The sequence below is a fragment of the Sciurus vulgaris genome (assembly GCF_902686455.1).
Source record: "Sciurus vulgaris genome assembly, chromosome: 6".
Taxonomy (NCBI): Eukaryota; Metazoa; Chordata; class Mammalia; order Rodentia; family Sciuridae; genus Sciurus; species Sciurus vulgaris.
Window position 1 is genome coordinate 124,210,615 of NC_136466.1, and position 20,992 is coordinate 124,231,606.

Here is a 20,992-nt window from a genome sequence, read left to right on the forward strand (position 1 = left end):
AGCACTGATTAAATACTAGGTACATTGTGCTGTACTTTGAAGGGAATATGAGTTAATCATATAACATGGTTTTTCGCCTCAAGGTGTTTATAATCATCTTGTGGAACCTGGCAAACATCTGGAAAAAGAAAGAAAGAAAGAAAGAATACCAGATGGAATCTATTTAAATACCTTAGGTTTGCAATATTTCTAAAACCTGTGTGGCATCTGTTTAGACAGCTTGTTAATACACCTCTCTGACAAATGTATCAAAAATGTTTCTCAATATAAGAAAATAGGAAAAATTTTAAATACCTTCTCTAATTGTAAGACAGTTTACAAAGAATCATGCACTTCTGATAATGTACAGGCAAACATGAGGCTTTATGTCAAAAACAAAGGTTCTTAGCACAGTTTTAGGAAAAACAGTGATAAGTTGACTATTTTTCCAAATTCAGAAAGTCTTTATTTGCTCTGTAAACCCTAGCTTAATTGAATATTGTCAATCAATAAGAATTTCCTCTTCTATCATGTCCCTGTGACATGTGCATCATAATCTACCCCAATGTCTATCACCATGAGACTTAACTTTTTTAAAAATTTGATACATGTGATCTGAAATATAGTAAAAGGACCCCCAAGAACTTGACTGCCTAGTCTGAAGGAAATCATTTGCATGTCCTGACTTAAAAATAATCCTTAAAATTAAAATGGTATATCTAAAATGACTCAGCAGGTACTCAAATCAACAAGGGCCATATATTTACTGCTTTGCATTTTTCTCTCTTTGTCAGAAGATCACCAATGTGCAACCAACCATCCATCAACAAAGCCACCATAACAGGTAAGAGAGATCTGGGGACTTATTCTTCTCATGTCCAGGAAGAATCTGTATGTTTTAATAGTCAAAATCACATTAATGCCAATTGTATACTCCACCCAAGTCTAACATGTTGAAAAAATGAATTTTTTCTTCTTTATGTTATCCTCACTATCATTGATCTTGTAATGATTCCATTTGAGCTGTTCCTTGGAAAACCTTTCCTGATGTGCCCCATTCTTAACCTCTTGACCTTGTGCTAGAAAGCCGCTCAGCATTGCTCTAGGGATTTGTGTTGCAGGAGATGGTGGGAGATGGCGTTGCCTTCAGAATGTCCACCATTTTTGTTCCATGCTTGGTTATCTGCTTCATCTTCGTATGTGGTAGCTTAGTTTAATGAAAGTGAAAGTAAGAGGAATGTGTGTTTTTGTGTGTTGTGAGCATATTACTATTCTAGTAGTCCTTATGGAGACTCAGATTGCTGAGTATAAATTCAACTTGTGAGGGGAGAGAAGAATACAGGAAAGTTCAGTATATTCAAAGGAAAAGGATCCAGAGATGTTTGGGGAGGAAAAGTGGAAGAAAGGACAAGGGAAAGAAAGGGCATAAAATAAATTATCCCAATGCCTGTTGGTCTGATTTAACCAGGAGACTTGACCTCAACTGAACCAAAAACAAAATGAATGATCTCATTTTGCTGAACTTGAAACCAAATTGAACCTCATTTAATCATTTCTCAAAACCCCAATTGATTCATTGAAATAATTGCCTGGAAAAGAAAACCTGTGATTTCTAAAATTATTACCAGAAGAAAATTAACATACTCTCCAAACTAGACCAATACTTCATCTTGATTCAAGGGTCTTCTTAGAACCCCAACTCATAATATGCTGAGGAGCTCCTTATTAAATTTTTAGTGGGTACACTTTTCTTGAAATTTAACTTCATCATGTCCAGTCAATTGGTCGCCTTTTTGGTCACCACATCAGAGTTGATTCTGAAACAGTAGTTAATGTTGTGTTCTTTTCTGAAAGTCTATCAATGGCACTTGTATTCAATAATTATTAAATTATTGGTTCTTTTTTTCATGTTTCATTTTACAGATCGTGTTGGTAATGACTTTCCATTGTTATTTCATAGTGTACATACTCATTTCATGGTATACATGTGGTTTACCAGTTTTCTTCTTGACATTGATCAGGATATCAACAGTAAGAATTTCTAAATACTAAGATAAATTATTTTAGGAACAAAAACCACAATGAACCTGGTCTCCAACCCCGCTCCAGGAACTGCAGGTGCTCAGTATACCGCTATGAACAAGAGATACCTTCCCCCCACCCACTTTTGCAATAAGCAAGACTGACATTGCAGTTTGAATAGAATGTGTACTATTTTGGTCTCTTGGCAGTTTTCTTTTTTAGTTTGAAGTTGCATATGAGCTAATCTCACAGATGGGGCAGCATCTCTCCAGAACGACAGCTTTAGGCACCAGTAGAACTCCTTGTGTCCAACACAAGATGTTTGGGTGCTCAGAGGTCAGAGCATCTGCCAGCCACCTTGGCAGTGGATCAGCCCAGATTCACGGGAGAGCAGCTACACTCAGAGACCACAGACATGATCTTACACATAGGTGAGAAACCCCATGGAAGCTTTTACATAATATGAAGTCCTGGAGAGGGAACTAAGAGCCACTGGAATTGGGCAATTAAGATTAATAGAGCCTCATTTGAACCCAGTAACTCCTGACCTGAGGACTACAGAAACATCCCATGTAGGAAGGGAGACCAATTAGGTGTCATTAACTGCTTGGCAGCTGGGCTCCTCACAAAGCACAACAGGAAATTGCCTGGTTAGAGAATGGAACTCTTGTTTTCTTGTCCAAACTTTGCAAACTAAGGTAGGAAGACAGTCTGAGGTGTGCGGACATGATGGCAAGAGCAGTAAGAAGTTCCTCCCTCTCATCCCAGTCTGAGAAAGTGGGTCCTTAAAACCTAAACAGTAATAGTAATGGTGGTTGAGTCTTTGACACTAGACTTCAGATAAGAAAAGGTAGTACTTGTGTGTTCTCTCCTGTTAGAACCTCACTGTCTCTCTACAGTAGCCCTGAGGAGGGGGAGAAAAGTTTTGTTTTTGTGGCTTTTTTTTTGTTTGTTTGTTTTTGCTTTTTTTTTTTTTTTTAGGACAGCAAGGCAACATTTCAGATCAAGGCAGCCTTCTTTGAAACTTTGCTGAAGGTCTGAGGAAGTGTTGTCTATAGTTCAGTTCCTGACCAACCCAGCAGGCTATAGTGAGCAAGCTCCAGGCTCCCCTGCAGGGCACCTTCATAGAGCCACAGAGATGTGATGGCCCTGGAATTGTGTGCTGCCTGTCCAGAATTCAAATTGGGCCCTATCATGATAGCTGTATGGCCCTGGGCAGAGTGCATACCTTTCTCTGCCTTGGTTTCTCCAACTATAAATGGCAATCCCACTTCATGCAGTAGGGTCACTGATAGTAGACTGAATGAGTTAACACATGTGCTGTTACTTAGCATGGTGCCCAAAAGAGTCAGCACTCAAAAAATCTTAGTAAATTTTGCTTTGCTGTTTTGATTTGATTTTGTTTCTCTGACCTACTCTGTATGTAGAACTAGCGGTGTCAGTTCAAACTCTATAAAAAGTACCAGAGACTGACCTCATAAATTTATAAACCACATAAATTTATTTCTTATGGTGCTGGAGGCTGAGATCAACTTGCCAATGTGTTTGGGTTCTGGAGAAGGACATCATGCAGGTTGCAGACCTCTGTCTTCTCATTATATTCTCACAGGGTAGGAAGGGGGTGAGAGATTAGGTTCCTTTAAAAGGGCACTAATTGCATTCATGATCTAATGAGGCCCACACTCATGAATTAATTATCTCCCAAAGGACCCTCCTTCAAATATTACCATGTTGCGGGGTAGGATGTGAATCTGAGGTGCCCACACATCTTCAATCCATGATGAAGGATAGTGGAAGGAATAGACAAAGTGATAAAAGAAGGGGAGGGAAGACTGAGAGAAAGACAAGCTTGCAGGATCATTAAAGTAAAGTGTGTGGATCCCTCAAAATGGCCCACAGGGACACACTTGCTTTGTGCCTGTCCAAATGAGACCTCATATTGTCCCAGTTCTGTCTCCTTTCCCCTCATCACTGTCACAGATGCTGGTGCATTTGTGATTAAGATGATTGGACTATTCTTCAGGAGTTTTTCAGAGTCTAAAGAATTACTTTAGAGAGCTAGTTGTTTGATCAAAAAAAAAAAAAAATTCATTGTAATTCTTCCATAACTTCCATTGTAACTCTTTAACTGTAAAAAAAAAAAAAAAAAAAAAAAAAAAAAAAAAAAAATTAAGAACTTCAAGTCTCTACATATGGCATATAATATTTCCTGAGACTTAGTCCCATAGAACATATAATACCTTTTTACCCCCTTCGAGTTTGATTATATATTGGTACCAGAGATTGAACCCAGGGGCACTCTACCACTGAGCGTCATCCCCAGTCCTTTTTATTTTGTTTATTTTGAGACAGAATCTTGCGAAGTTGCTTAGGCCTCCACTAAATTGCTGAGGCTAGTCTTGAACTTGTGATTCTCCTGCCTCACTTTCCCAAGTCGCTGGGATTTCAGGCGTGTGCCACTGTTCCAGGCCCAAGTTTTTTGATTTGATAAATATTAAAGACAGGAAAGTTTTGATTTCATATCATTAGAGTTAAAACATGTCAGATGCCTGCCAGTTTTTATTTCTATTTATGAATGGTAATTATATAGATCTAAAATGACCTAATACTTCTTTAAAGATAAGGCTTCTAAATGAACATTTATAAAAGAGATTTACTACTGAAGAGCTGTTTTATTCTTTAGTGTGACATAACAAAAAGCTGATGTGTGGATTCGGATCCTGGATGTGAAACCTGTCTCTCCCTTTCAATTCATTTCCTAATTTGAAGGATGGAATTTTGAGTGCTTAGCTCTCAGGGTGGTTGCAAGAATTCAAGGAGATAAGTTATAGAAAGTTCACTAGGGTGGTGGGTAGTTCACCAAGCATTTCTTTCTACAATCCTGTCCTATGTTCCAGACTTTTTATTATTTAAGGTAATTAAAAAACTGGAAGAGTGGAAGCAGCAGAGGCCAATTAAGGTTCATTGACTTTTCTGGTATATGTTCTTCATGACTTCACTTTCACACAGTAATTACTGGGTATTTGCAGTAATCCCCCAGTTACTCAGAGAGTCTCATCTCTATCGGTCTTTAGCAGGCGGTACCTGCCAGAGCTGAAACACGAGAGGGCAGCAGAGAGTCAGAGAGGACCCAGCCGTGCTTGTGTGGGGATGAGGAAGCCCTGTTTGGGGAATAAGGTCCTGTTAAGTGGGGCATGGTCAATCTGTTTGCTCATTTGTTTGGGGTTTTGGTTTGGAACTCAGGATTGAACCCAGGGATGTTTTAGTGCTTTACCACTAAGCTACAGCCCCAGTCTCTTTTTCATCTTCTTTTTTAAATTTGAGTCAGGGTGCTAAGTTGCTGAGTCTGGTTTTGAACTGATGATCTTTGCACCTCAGGCCTCCAGAGTCGCTGGCATTTACAGACAGGAGCCACCATGCCTGGCAGCAAGCATTTCATTTTTAAATGACATTAAGAAAAGAATTCTGCGACTATCTCCTAAAACCTTGTCATGTTTTCACAGTATTACTTTCAGTATGTTTCTGGATTTCCATATTTTAATCCTCTTTATTTAATCATCTTTAATTTGGGGATTTTCATGCAGGAATGTAACTCAGAGAAAATCTATTTAAATTTCTTTATTTGGAAGATGAGAATACTGAAACCTAGTGAGTCAAAAATGCTACTTGGTGACAGATCTGAATATAAATATATGGTTCCATTTTCCCTTCTTACACCCCTATAAAATAAAATAACCCATCAGAATAAGATAGCTTTCTGACTCTTAGAATTATGTGTTTTCAGGAAAATAAAAGAAATATTAAAGAATATTAATTTCTGAGGATTAGATGTAGCATTCGATTTTTTGTACATGGACTTGAAAATTAGAAAATATCTTGTCCCAATTTCTCATTAGATACCTGTTTATGGTTAGAGCTATGTTAATTGTATTCACTGATTATTCTAGAGGCAGAAAAATGGGCAGCCTAAGGCTTTGGGACTTTGGACTTTGGAGAATACAAGTTCTTACATCCAAGCAATACAATGAGTACAGTTGCCTTCTCGCTACCTGTAGAGGGCGACACACAATGCCACAGGAGCATAAAACACCACATAAGTAGTTTCAGTCCAAAAATAATGTGTAAGTCTCCGACCCACTTCGTATTTTTTTTACCCTAAAAACTCATTGCTCCATTAAACAATAAGTTTATTGCAATAGAATTTTTGTCAATCTGTAACGCAAAGTACTAAAAAGGAAGCTATCCAAATACTGTCAGTCAAAAATGAGAAGAAATGTAACTGTGTGTGTTGATGAATCGAAAACACAAAGCCATTTCTACCATCGAATAAGGGGTGAAAAAACACAACAAAGATATCTAACTGGAATAGTTATTTTTTTATTATCTGGACTAATCATTTTATACTTTAGGTTTAAAGAAAAGAGACTACGTATTTCATGGTGACAATAATGATGCAAATACTTATTTAGATCTGCCTTTAAGTCTTTGTGTCTGTGTTTGTGACAAACACTATATATGACATAATGCATCATATATAATATAGAAAGATATATGTGTATCTATATCTGAGATTATAGTTTGGAGCAAGAGCCACATAAAGATGAAACACAGGACCTATGTGAGAGAGATGCTCAAGTCCTGAGGAGACCAAGCCCCTGTTAAGTCAGTGTGTGAGGACAGGAGGTCAAGCAGCCTGCTTACTCTTCAGCCACTCACAGGCACGGACTGTCCCCTGTAGTCCTTTTTTAAAATCATTATTATTCTTTTTTAGTTATATATTACAGTAGAATATATTTTGACATATTATACATACATGGAGTGTAATTTCCCATTCTTGTGGTTGAACATGATGTGGAGTTACACTGGTCATGTATTCACGTGATCATAGGAGAGTTATGTCTGATTCATTCTACAGTCATTCCCATTCTGATCCCTCCTCACCCCCACTTCCCTTCCTGTAGTCCTTTTTATTTCTCTGTTAGGAAGAGCAAAGATGTGACAAGACTTTAATAACTGCAGAGAATGAGCACTCAGTAAACTTTCTTAAGGATGCAAATTGAAAAATGCTGATGATGCATCATGTTTAATAGCTTTAATAAAAAAATCAAGATTGTATGTGTGCATGATTATAAATTGACTTGTTTGGAGTCTTACTTGTTTTACTTTCATACTTAATACATCTTAATACATCAGGTATTCTAAAATTTTAAATTAAAGTTTACTTTTATAAAAATTCCCACATGAAAAAGACTTCTGGGAAGAGCAAAACAAAAAAAAAAGTTTCTTAAATGCATGGCATATGGCTATTTATTAGTTAAACTTATCATCTGTTAGATCAGTAAATGTCTATTTTATTCCTTACTAATACAACATATTTTATAACTTGTTTTGCCTTCCTGTGCTTCTATTTTGATAAGTAGAGTCATACCTATTAATATACAAAAAGACCAGATCTGACAAGTGTCTTTTTGCCTGGGAATTGATGGAAGTTTTATATGATGTTAAGAGCAGTGAAAACAAGTGATATGGTATAATTATGGGGAAAATAATTTAATTCTGTCTCTATTCTTTGAATATTCAGTTCAGATGCTTTTAATACAACTTTAGTTGAAATAAATGAATGGTACTGAATGTTTGTTTTGTTAGCATGCAAAAAGTTTTAGTCTAGCCATTTAAGTTGAAAATCCAGCTTTCTTCTGATCTGTGTAATTTTGATCAATTTACTTAAATTCTCTAAGCTTTGTTTTTTTCACCAGTAAATTCTAAGTCAGTGCTTGACATAATGCTTGGTACCCAGAATATATTCATAAAATGTTAGTTATCATTATTAACATAATTTTAATATTACTGACATTAACCATCTGATCAAAAGATGTTTTGTAAGCACCTTACATAAGGTATGCAACAAGATACATGTGTTGGAGTAAAAGTGACTACTGACTTCAAAGAATTCACAATCTATGGGAGAAGGAATTATAAATAATTAAGTACCTGCTAAATACCATAATTGAAGGCTCTTCAAATAATATGTATTTGAAGGAAAAGCAAATGGTTCTACCTAGGAAGAGCTCTCTGCTAAACTTCTAAGAACATGGTGTTCTCCATGTGATTAGGGAAAGATTATCTTAAAGCAGAGCCAACAAAATTGAGATGTGGAAGCATGATCAGGCTACGGTAACAAGAAAGGACAAATAGAGTTAAAAGTGTACAGGAGCAACTAAACATAAGCCTCCAAAGTTAGATCAAAGCAATTTCTGTACGAAGAATGGTGGACTATATTTTATGAGCAATGGAAAATGATCTATTAATCCTATTTATTTAATTTTATGATGCTAGGATTCAAATCTAAGGTCTCATGCATGATAGGCAAGTGCTCTACTTTGGAGGTATATATACATCCAGCCTCATCAATTGATTTTAATCATGGAAATAAATAGGCCTTTTAAAGTGACCACAATTGGAAGCAGCATAGGCCTTGTAATGTGACTCTAACCTGGGGTAGTAGTGTCAGTAGAGAGGAATATATTCCCAACTTTTTTTCTGAAAAACAGTTGAGAAGAGTTAAGGGTTGATCAGATTAGAGAATGAGGAGGAAATAAAAAAAATGAAATCATATATACAGATGTCAATCATAGTTTCATGAATATGCATATAAGATTTAAAACAACCCAAATATTTAAATAATATCAGAATCTATTTAAGTATTTAAAAACTCATTCTAAAAATGATTTATTTATGAAAAAATTAATATCAAAAAGGTTTCATTTTAAATAATACATTATGGACATTGGATTCAGTTTAACACAGGTTTAGGTGTTTATCAGTGATTGGCAAGAGCAGGCAGTACCCTTTTGCACAGAATCTAGTGACGGATATTTAAGTGTTTCTTAGGACTCAGTTGTTAACCTCTCTTGACCCAGACAATGTTCTGTGAGAAATTGTCTAATGGTGTTTCAATATTAGGGTGCCCCAATTAAGCATGAGATATATTTCCAAATAGTATCTCTTGAATAGAGCAGTACTCTGTTGATTATTGAGTCTATGGCAGGACCATTCTATTGTTCTTCAACTGATCAGGAAATCTAGCTACCAAGTAATTAAAGAATCTAAATGTCACCAAAGTCCACTCCAGCCAGTATCCCTTCCTTATTGTCCTGAGTTTTAAAAAGGGCCAAACCATCCCAAACCTGCATTGAACCAAGGAATCCCCAAGGGATATTTGAAAAAAAAAAAAAAAAAAAAAGCCCAGAAAGACTGATTCCCAAACATGGCAGAACAGAATCCTTGAGATAAGACTCAGAATCTGTACTGTCAACCAGTGATGCCAGGTGGAAAATGGGGTGGGCCGCATTTGGGAGAATAAAAGATACTGAGTGCAGCAGGTGAGAATGCTGCTGTCATTGAGCTGCCAGGAATTTGTTGGAAAATTCCTGTCTCTCTGAAAAACGCATGTAGTGACACCCTCAGCCCCATGGAAGTAGCGGCACTGTCTAGGACACATGAGATAATCGGTGACAAGTGGCCTACAACTGGTGGAAAGAAATACAAGGTGATCTTATTATCTGGCATCCCCGTCATCACGGTCGTCATCATCAGGGTCATCATCTCCGTTATCTCTCAAAATGTGTGCAAGATTTTAATTAGAGCCTCGCTCCACTCCTAGAACAAAATGAGGCCTCCTGTCCTCGTTTGTGAATGGGGTAGGAGTGACTTTGGGAAATGTTATGTTTAGTAACTGTATTCTTTTTGTCTTTGCAAACACAGTACTAAGTCTCCTTTTTTCACAAAAAAAAAAAAAAAAAAAAGGAAAATAAAAAGAAAAGAACAACAAAAGCAGCATTCTTCAGTCACTCCCTTTATCCACTAAGTGCTTCCCACCATGTGAGCCTTAGAAACCGTTCTGGGCAGACTCAGAAATACAGTGACTGTGGTGGGGCAAAACACTGAAAATTCCTTTGGGGCTCTTTCCCAAATTTTACTGTTTGAATGTTGCACTGAATTATTTATCTCTATGAATAAATAAAGCGTTCACTCATGACGTGCTTTCTTTTACTATCTCAAAAATGCTTTAATAATCAGTCGAATATATTATTGATACTAATATTAACAAAAGCTAACATTTACTGACATTTGATATGAACTAAACACTGTAGACATGTAATCTTTTTAAAAACTATATAGTAATCAAAAGAGATAGACACTGTTACTCTTCCTGCTTTATAGATGAGAAAATGGGCTAAAGAAGTAAAATAACTTGATCAAAGAAATATGGCTAGTGAAGTACTAAGTGTAGATGAAGCTTAACTCACAGAATGTTAAGTCTTTTCTCCAAGTTTATTGGCATATATTCCCAAATAGACTCAAGTTGTTGTATCTACCGCCCCCAAAAAAGTTATTCCCTGCAGATATTGAACCTCCCTCTCTCTTCTTCCCCCTGCTTCTTTCCTTTTTCCTTTCTTTATTTTCTTCCTTTTTCCTTTCAAGAGTAGAGAATGAATCTAGGCCATGTATTGCTGAACATGTACGGATGGAGGGGAGAACAAGCAGAGGGATCGGATCTATTGATGCAGAGAATCCCTTTACGAACCCCTAAGAAATCAGTTCTATTAGCTTAGGAAAGGACTCCTGCCTGGGACAGAGTTCTTCATGCACTCATCAGTCCCTGCAGTTCTCTTCCTGATTCCTCCGTTGTTGCCAGAGTGCTCAGGGCCAGAACATCAACCAGCCAGGTCCCAGGTCTGTGTGAGAAGTGAGGCAGATGGAGAATTTCAGGACTGGGGAGAGGCAGGGTTTGAGCTTTGACATTCACCCAGCTCCAGGACCACTCACTAGTACCAGCCTTGGCTTGCACTAGGCTCTATCCAGGGGGAATCTCATGTTCTCCTCATGGCAAGGCATGCTCAGAGATCTTCCCATCCACTGTCTTCTTGAGTACCATTTCCAGGCATAAAATTCCCAACTCTCTATCCCTCAAATGCTCTTTCTCCAGATATTGCTGATGTCCAAGTATCCAGTATTTTTTAGTATGCTTCTTCTCTTTTGTGGTTCTTATTGCAGTACTGTTGGCCTTGTGGAAGTATTTCTAACATGCCTGGCAAAAGAGATGAGGGTCACTACAGTGTTTTTCTGGACATATTTTGGATGTTTTTATATTGCACGCTAAATTTTGTCCACATGGAAGTCTCCATTTCTATGTCATCCTGGGTTTGCTCTTTCATTCATTTGTCCCTCCTGGGTGAAGGACTGTACTTAGGTTCAGAAGACCCAAGGAGGTATAAAACACTTCTGAGCATTAGAAAGAACTATTACTCTAGAAGTGTCTGCAACTTAAAAAGGTAAAATGTGCTCTACTGAATGACAAAGAGTTTTAACTAAATAAGAGAGAGCTTATAAGTGAAAGAATACATGAATAAAATAAGGAAGGGAGGAAGAACAAATTGAGACAGAGTGAAGTCTTTTTCACAAGAAGCTACCTACAATGTTATTTATCTTAAAGAGAAGAAAGGACCTAGGAAACCAATACAAACCTTAGGAAAAATTCAGCAGCATTAGAAGAAAGAGTAAGAACAGTAAACAGAAGAAATATTTTCCAAATAGCTGAGGAGGAAATAGAAAAGGACTGATCGTGTAACATAGGCTACAGACCTGAGGAACAGGTAAGAAGAGTCTGTGAGATACCTCTGAAGTCACTGACTAGGGTTTGACTGTGCTATTCATCTAAAAATTTTTACATAGAAATAGGCTTGGTTTCCTTCCTTATTTTCTTCATTCCATTTTGAAAAGAAATTCCAAACCTTGGTAGGTATGTTATGTTTGTTCCTTCTATAGGTCAGAACCTAAGTAGGAGAGGAAAGGTAGGTGAGGATTCAGAAGGTCTGGACAGACATTGTTTCCTGGCTGGCTGTCACACTCAACCACTCTGTGTATAACCTTGGACAAGTTACTCACATACCTTGAATCTTTTTTGTTAAAGTGAAGTGAATAATACTTTACTAATTTTAAGGGATTACATGAGCTAATTCATGTTGGCAAATTTGGCAGTGTCTGATACATGGTAGATGTTAGGGCTTACTAAAAAGCATGTGGAAAGTACTTTATATATGGAAAACATCACCAACTATCAATAGGATTATGTTACTCAGTTACTGTTGATACTCAAAGTAGTCACCTTTGAAAACTACACACTTTGAGTTCTTCTACCATTGCTGAACACATTTGGGAATTGCATTAGTGACAGTTTACAAGCTCTCCAAGAAAAAAAAAAAAATCTAACTGGTTTACTCTCAAGACTTTATTTTTAACTAGGAATACTATTTCCAATATGATTACTAACCCCATTCACCAGACATATTACCAGACTAATCTAGTTGAGGCTAACTCCAGAATTGAAGCCACTTTGAATGGGTAAGAAAATTTTGAAGTGTTGAAAGTAAAACTTGGACTCTGAAGATAATTCCAAGATAGGAAGTCCTAAATTCCTTAATCATGGAAACATATAGAATAAGCATATCCACAAGTTTTCCTCAGGGTCACTTTGATGGAGATGGCTTTATTTTCTAATTTGTGTGGTCATCTTTGGGACATTTCTTTTTAACCTGTCAGTCACTGATCATATAGTCTGTGTCTCTACAGATCCTCCCCATGAGATGCCATTTACTGGAACCCCTTCACAGTGGTAGCTGTAAAGGAGAAGGCTGAGTTATTTGAGGTCACTGTTTCAGGGGGGTCCAAGAGTCCTCAAGGGTTTCCAGAGAAAGGACAATAGTGGAAATTGACCTGATGTTTTGTTATGGCCTTATTTCTTAGTGAGTCTATTAAATTATTGCTGGGCACTTAACAATGCTTTAGCATCTTGTTCTTTGAGGATTCTGCAAAATTCTCACCTTGGCTGGCTTATCACCTCCCTTCAGAGAATTGTGTATCAACAATGAACCCTTGATTGTAGGACAAGAAGCAACTCTACTAGCTTACACAAAAGATAATTTAGTGGAAGAAAATCTTGGAAGAATACCTAATTTCCTGGTATTTGTAAGGAGTTGGAGGATGAGATTTGAAGAAGTCTATGTATCTTCAGTGTGCTAAAAAGCCACAGATCATGGGGGGAAACCCTGTGGCAAATGCGAGCTAGTGAGGTCCCTATAACTGATCCTATTTCCCTGTTATTCTTCTTTAAGAATCAAACTGCAAAGAAGGAATCTAATTGGTCAAGTTTGGGTCTTGATCCTTGGCTAAAAGATTAACAGGGCATCTGGCTTCAGTTCCACCAGACTAAGTATAATGTGGTAGTAAGAGCCTGGGTTTTGGGGTCAGATTTTGTGGATTCGTATTCTAGTTCTGCTGCTTATAGATGTTTCGCCTCAACAATTCATTTGACCTTCTGGAGTCTCTAGGTCATCAATATTTTTTTATTCTTACCTTTCATTTTTTTGTGAGGTTATCAGTTTTTAAGTGGACAATACAATAATTAATGATGTGGAGATAATATATATGAAAAATGAAGCAAAATGGATGGCACCAGAGTAAGCACTTGGTCATTGTTAGCTATGCAATTATTAAGATTATCCAATGGAGACATTAAGTAACTTCCTAAAGGAAATCATGGTACTCTTAGGAGAAATAAATGCTGATGGACAAAACAAGCATCTTAATTATAGTGAGATAAGGGGATTGGCCTGAATGTGCAATTTATTTTGGTTACTTATTTCCCAGTAAACTGTTCTTTTTTAAAAAACAAATGTTATTTTCTGTTGTTTTTCTTTTTTTTTTAAATATCCTTATTCCATTTATTTATTTTTATGTGGTGCTGAGGAGCAAACCTAGCACCTCACAATGTGCAAGGCAAGCACTCTTACACTGAGCAGCAACCCCAGCCCAGTAAACTGTTATTTATGATACTCAGTGTCTTAGGGATGTGGGATGGCACCTATTTATTAATGTATCTCTGGGAGCCCAGTTCCTCTGAAAGCACAAAAATTATTTGATCTCTTTTTTTAAAAAAAAAAATTTATTGATGCCTCCTTTGTGCTTTTGTTCTACCCAAGGGACCATGACCTGTGACATCTGACTTACTGTCGAGTGTAGGATCCAAGGCAGGAAGTAATTTGCATCCCTATTATCTTTGCTTAGTAGTAATCAAGATGGACTATCATTTAATGAATCACTCATTATTTAGGTTTACTTTTAGGGATACAGGATAATAAGGAATTACAATTTTTTCAGTCCTTTCAGTTTTCTGAAAATAATATGAGTGGGCCCTAGTATGTGTTGGATTTCTAAATTCCTTGGAAGGCCCATCGTTTGAACTTTTAGACGTGTATATCCACACACTGGCATTCATCAAAGGTATCTTAGCACCAGCCCCAACTCCATTTCAAAAAGAAGTATCAGAGGGAGAATTTGAGGAAATACACCTTGCTCCGTGGGATGAGGTGGACTTAAATCCTCCAAGACCAAGGGAAGCTCACTGTAGAATACTGCACAACTTACCCACTTGTAAAGTTAGTGTCATTGTGATCAGGAGAGCCCAAACCCAGTTTCTGAGGAGCTAGGCAGAATGTCACACATCATGGCAGAACCAGTCAGGCAGAACTTCATTGACCTACACCTGCTTCCTGCAGAGCCACTCTGGTTCAAACTTCTGCTGGATACTTCCTCCCATCGACCATACTAACCACCCCACACTGTCCAAACTTCCTAGAACAGAGAGCCTATAGCAGGTCCTGGCCTAAGTCCGTCATGTCAGCCCCCATTCCAGTTCAGACATCACACACCCTACGCATAGCAATTTGCCTCAACAGGGACCAATCATGCCTTCCTTCAACCATGCATACCTTCAACATCATCAGATCTGTCTCCTGACCTAATTTACTCTGGCCTCTCCACCAACCTCATTACACCTTTTCACCTGACACAAAGAAGATATTATTAATGCAAAACTGAAAGAGTGGCCATCCTTGGAGATCATTTTTGTTTTTTTAAAGTATGTGTCTTTTTCCAGGGAAGATGCTAGACATTGTAAGAGAATCTTTGGTTTCATTAAGTCAATACAGAGAATCCTGACTGTGCTATTATTAGCCATTTGACAATAGGGAAATTGTTCTCTGAGCCTGTATTTCTCACCTATGTAATGAGAGTCATAGCAGACCTATCTCAGAGTGCCACATAAGAATGAAATAGAATAAGCAACAAATCTAGCATCTGGCACATGGTAGGACCTAAAAAGAGAAATACAAATTCTTGAATGAACCTGTTTATCTTGAATATACTATGATACTTCCTCTAGTGAATTTCAGAGGGAAATGAATTATCTTTAGAATTAGAAGGTCAACATAAGTAAAAATGAAGTAAACAACTACATTTCTCTTAAAGTCATTTTACTTTACTAACTCGTTTCTTATTGTCTGTGTTCATAAGAAACTAGCTATGCATGCACAAAATGTCTGCCTGTTTCTTTGGCCAGTTCTTTCTTACATGTTTAAATTCCTAATTGTGCACACAATCTTAGTCATTATATTTTCATGTGCAAGCAATTAAGACTCATTTAACAGCCGTCCCTCTGGAAGGTTTTGTTCTCCATCTGCCACAAATCAGATTCCTTAGGAACATGTTTGATTTTGAAACAATGTGAAAGTATTGTTCATTTTGTTTGAATTTCATTTATGTACCATTTTTTAAAATGATGTAAATAGATACCACAGAAAACTCCACAGCTGGTCAAAACAAGACATCAAAGAAACCATTGAAATGGAGCAAGATTTTTTTCAAAAGCTAATATACTAGGACAAAGCAAAATAAAAAAACATAGTCTGATAAACATTCCTCACACATTTTGCCCATAACTATTTGCTTTAGTAGATTTTAAATAAGAGAAAACAGGAATACACCCCACTTCCTACTTTGAATCTTGATTATCTTGCGCTCCCAGCAATTATGCATAAGGAGAAAGAGTCAAAGAAGCCAAAAATAGGAAAACACTGAATTAGTAAATTTTTCAGCTAAATATAATTCACAGCTAGAGGTTTGAATGCTCATAACCCCAGAAGAATCCAACATGTTTGTATGATGTACTGTTCATTTAAAAATTCAGTGGGTGAGAGTTCTCTGTGAACAGGCAAAGTCCAATGAGCTTCTTGACAACACAAAGTAGAGCTAATGCTTGCTCAAACTATGGAGGAAAAATAATTACCAGGTTCTGGACTGGTAACTCTGAAATTCAGCAAAAATTTAAAAGGACAAGGATTAGTTTTTCTTGGAGATTTTTAAAATTAAATATTATGATTTGGAGATACAGATCAAACAAACCATGTAGTTTTCTCTGCTTATATTTCTCATTGTTTAGGCACTTGAAAAAAACTCACCAGTTAATGCAGAAAATCTCCACTTCTATATCAATTGGATATTTTGTCCACCAGCTTCCTAAGGCTTTAATAAGCTGAAATGTTTTGATATCATTGGATGAAAGGTTCTGTTAAAGTTCAAAGTATTGCTGTTATTTTGAGCAGTGACACCTGCATGTTTAAAATGCCTTTGTATAAAATGTAGCCCAATCTGCTCTCAAATCAGACCTTCAAAGAAAAGTAGACATGTGATAGATCCCCTGAGGTGCTTCCCTGAAAAGAAAAAGGAGAGCTAATAAAGCCACCGCTACCTGCCATCTCTGTTTGTGCATAAGCATCAGTTGGCACCTGAGAAAAGCACACCTCTGTGCTGGAGAGCCAAAGCCAGCACAGAAAGTCTTGTGGAAGAGTGTCCACTAAAGGCTCCAAGGTAGTTGCTAAGTGGATGGAGGGGAAATGGAAACGAAGGGGACTGTGAATACTTTTTATTAAAAAGCAACTTTTTTTTAAGAGCAGCTAAGCTCAGAATCACAGACCCAGGATACCTGCCATTAAAGGAGTTAGTTCCACGATAGGGTGTAATTAAGGGTCAAATGAATGGTGTGCTAAGCACTTAGGGTAGTGGTTCATAAACTTGTCTGTTCATTAGAATCACCTGGGGACTTTTAAAAATTCCAGACAGCAAAGGAAAAAAAATATTAGAGGGTCAAAGACCTGTTAGAGGATAACAGCAATGTCCAAGCTTATGGTGTAATAAAGACACTACCCTAGCAAAGCATCTAAATAGTGGGGATGAAAGAAAGAGTGACTGCAAAGGATAGGAGAAGGACCAATGTGTAGGCTTTACTAACTGTTGTCTAATTTTAATGAATGGATGTAAAGTAATTCAGACAATGTATGAAACCAAATATATGTATATATACACACACACCACATATATGTAGATAGATAGGTAGAGTCCAATGGACAAGTTTAAACTAGCTTTTCTCAGTACCTAGATTACCTACATTTCACTTAGGAAAAGTGTCTCATATATTGAATATTCTAGAAAACTAAGACTTATAATCATTTTAGCCATTTGGAAAGAAAATGAAAGGAGGTATGCTCATTCTTAACCTCTTGAAAGAGCACATCAAATGTAATAAAAATCATTTTTAGTGGCTCTGGTCATCATTATGAACATCTGCTTTTATACTTTTCTGTCATTTACAGATGCACTTAGGAGCTAATAATAATCTATGAAGGATCTTTTTGTCCTTATAGAAAAGAGCCCAAGGCCAGGTGTATAACCTAGTAGTGGAACACCTGCCTAGGATGGGCGAGGCCCTAAGTTTGATCCTCACCACTGTAAAACTTTAAAAAAAAATTGTTTAAAGAGCCCTAAATCTTATTGCACTTTAAATTTCCATTTGATGCTCCCATGTTGTCTTGGTCCCTTTTTTGCGACCATAATAAAATACCACAGGCTGGGGAATTTATAAATAACAGAAAGTTATTTTCCCCAAGTTCTATAGGCTGGGAAGTCCAAGATCAAGGTACCAGCATTACAGGAGGGTCTCTTGCTACATCTTCACATAGCAGCAAGGGAAAGGACAAGGGAGAAAAACTCCCTCCTCAAGCCTATTAGAGGCACCATCCTATTCCCAAGGATAGAGCCCCCATGGCCTAGTTGACTTTTAAAACCCATCTACTAATGGTATCACTTTGGTAAGACCTGAATTTGGATGGGAACATTTAAACAATAGCATTGTCCAGTGATCACTTGATGTTACTAGGGCTAGCCTTGTTGTTATCTTTTCTGACTTACTGCTGTTTTCTTCTTGGACAACTGGATTGCCAAGCCATTGCAGTAAGTATAAAATAAAAGCTAATTAATTGAAAATAAAAGAAGAATTCCAGGGCAATCCATCTCTGAAATAGAACTGTAGGATCCTGAAGGGATATAGTGAATACATTTTTAAATGCACTTACTTGACTCTTCTGGATTCTCTTCACCTCACTGGTTTTCAGAAGTATAAATTCTTGGATAATTAAATCTCTAGATAAGTTTACTGTATACTTTTAGAGCTAATAAAATTAATATTGATTTATTGTCAACCAATCAATGAAAACATGTTTAATCTTGTGCCCATCCCCAAGAACTTGATATGAAAAAGAAATAAAATATTGCAGGTAGTCCCAGGACTGTGCCACAGAGAAGTGTCTTAATAATTCAGAGGAGACAGAAATCAAATTTGGATAATAAGCAATGCAGGTTCCAGAAAAACTGGTATTTCTGCTTGGTCTTGAACACTCTTCAGACACATGGCCAGACTGTCTGTAATGGAGCACTGATGAATGGTCACTCCTTAGCTGCAGAGCTCTGCAGTGACTTCTTGTAAAAGATCCCAGCAAACCAGACCTTTCCAGCCATGCCCATTTGAAAAAAGAGAGGCAATCACTTGTGATTATTAACATTTTTTTCATTTTGCATCTATTGTTGGGTTTCTGGAAGTCACAGCAAGAGCACTGACCTCAGGGTTTAGAGGCCAGACCCAATTCTGCCACTATCTCCTTCTATCACTTCTGGTCAGGAATTTAACTTGATTTCTCATCTATAAGATGGAGATATTAGATTAAATGTGAATCTAACTAGTTATATCATAATATTTTGTTATTTTTTAAAATGCATGCTTCTAATTACTTGTCTTTGCTATATTTATTTATATTCCCCTAAGAAGTGAACAAAAGCTATGCCACGTCAATGAATTCCACCTTTCCCAGTATGGATCTTTGGGGGGCGGGTGTATCCTTGACACCATTTGTTATTTTGAGTTTTCAACAAAGAGTTAAAAGGAAATAATGACTCCCCTGGCTAGTCATCCTCTCCAGTTGGCAGAAGTCTTCATGTGGACTTGATGGTTGCCCAGAGCAACAAAATATTAGGGACAGAAACACGTTCAGGGACTCAACTTTGCAAGTGACTCAGAGCTGAGAGACCTTTTCCAGCTCAACTGGAGCCCATACTTAGCTGGAGTGGGTATTTGTTGATGCCTGTCTGCACTTCTCCTCTCACTTGGAGCTCCTTATTATTTTCCTTGCTAAAATACAGAAGCCAACCTCAAATCCTACAGAGAAGAGTTAAATGATTCGAAAGCAGTCTTCTTCCTCTGGAGCATGCCTCACAGGTGAAGGATCATTAGGCCAATAAATGGAAACAAACTAAAAAGCTGTGGACTTTGAAGAACACATACCAAGAACGTAATGAAAACTCAATAAAAATTCAACTTAAGAGTTGCTCTTCAAAGTCAATTATCTCTTTTGAGTCAGGAGAACTGAGTAGAGGAGTAACTCACGAAAGTCAATACCCATTTCCTTCTTGATGTTGAAAAGCCAGACGTCTCTAACCATGGTCCGAATAGAATGTGGACTAAAAAAAAAAAAAAAAAAAAAAAAAAAAGTTTTCCTGTTGCTAAACTTCTTAAATCCTGAGGTCATCCCCTCTCCATTCCATCAGCCTGGCTCCATGATACCAATTACTACAGCTTGTTAAGGGAGTTATTAGCATCCCAGAGTCATGTCTTTTGCTTCTATTCATGTTGCCTGAAGCAAGAATTGAAGGGAGAAGTATTAGCCAAGTCTTGTTTCTTGAAATCCTCTCTCTTTAACTGTTTAACTAGGTTTCCCACTTAATTATGTGTTTGGCTGGTGGTGTTTTTATACCCAGTATAAAATTCTTCTCACTTGCCCATGAACAATGTTGTTATGACAGCAATAGCAATTATATAATACTACTACATTTCTTTCGTCTTCAGTGAATACACATTGAGTGTCATTATGATCAGCAACGGGTCCTCTTTGTTTAAACACTGTGATTTGAAATGAATATTCTTTTTGAGTGATTGGAAACATAGCCCTGAACCCAAGTGGTTTACAATAGTAACTCATTTCTGAGTGACCCTAGCAGCTGTTTGGAAACATGGCTTCAGATCACTTGTTTGCAAATGTCTTTTTCCGTATGATCCTAGATGGAATTGAAGCCATATACGTTACTTGACATGTGAAACACATGTGACCCTGACAGATGATTTGGCTGACCTTGAAAACTACAGCTGTTTGGTCACTTTGCAAATAACGCAATGCAAGTGATTTACTATGGTTAAGTTTTAATCATTTTGTGCTAACTGATGGGAAGTTTGATCCTTTAGGGGAAAATGCAAACTTGTCAGACAGTGGAGACATGTCATTCTGGATATTAATGTTGTCATTAATTTTAATACATTGCTTTACAGAAAGTGAAAAGACTCTGCTTGATGTTATAGGGAAAAAACACAACATACATGTGGATTTATTTTTGAAAAATTAATGAAGAAATATAAGTTTGACTTTTTTCCCCCTCTCCACCCAAATCAAAAACAGTCTACAATTTCCTACAGAGATCAAAGCTTTTTACTTACTATAAAATATGTTCCCTGCTCAGGCATTCTGTGGTGGAAGGTTAACATTCTCTTCCAAGAAGGATCTATAAGTGTTCCACTTGCTCTGTAATCTATTTAAGCTAGAATTTGGTTAAGCTAGAGTGAAAGAGACCTGGAAATTTTACTATATGGTGTATATCAATTCAGTTGTATACCTTAAATATGTACAATAAAAGTAATTTTTAAGAAATTTGATTT

The 20,992-nt window shown here is 37.1% G+C and overlaps 1 protein-coding gene across 11 annotated transcripts in view; it reads left to right on the forward strand.

Moving 5' to 3' along the window:
- Positions 1–20,992, forward strand: part of PDE4D (phosphodiesterase 4D) — a 1,241,089-nt gene that overhangs the window by 1,070,124 nt on the left and 149,973 nt on the right. For 10 of the 11 annotated variants that reach the window (XM_079144026.1, XM_079144025.1, XM_079144027.1 and 7 more), the window contains one exon: positions 774–823. The exons of the other annotated variant lie outside the window; for it this stretch is intronic. In XM_079144026.1, the coding sequence (XP_079000152.1) occupies positions 774–823 (50 nt within the window). The remainder of the gene's footprint in view (positions 1–773; positions 824–20,992) is intronic. 11 annotated transcript variants of the gene reach the window in all.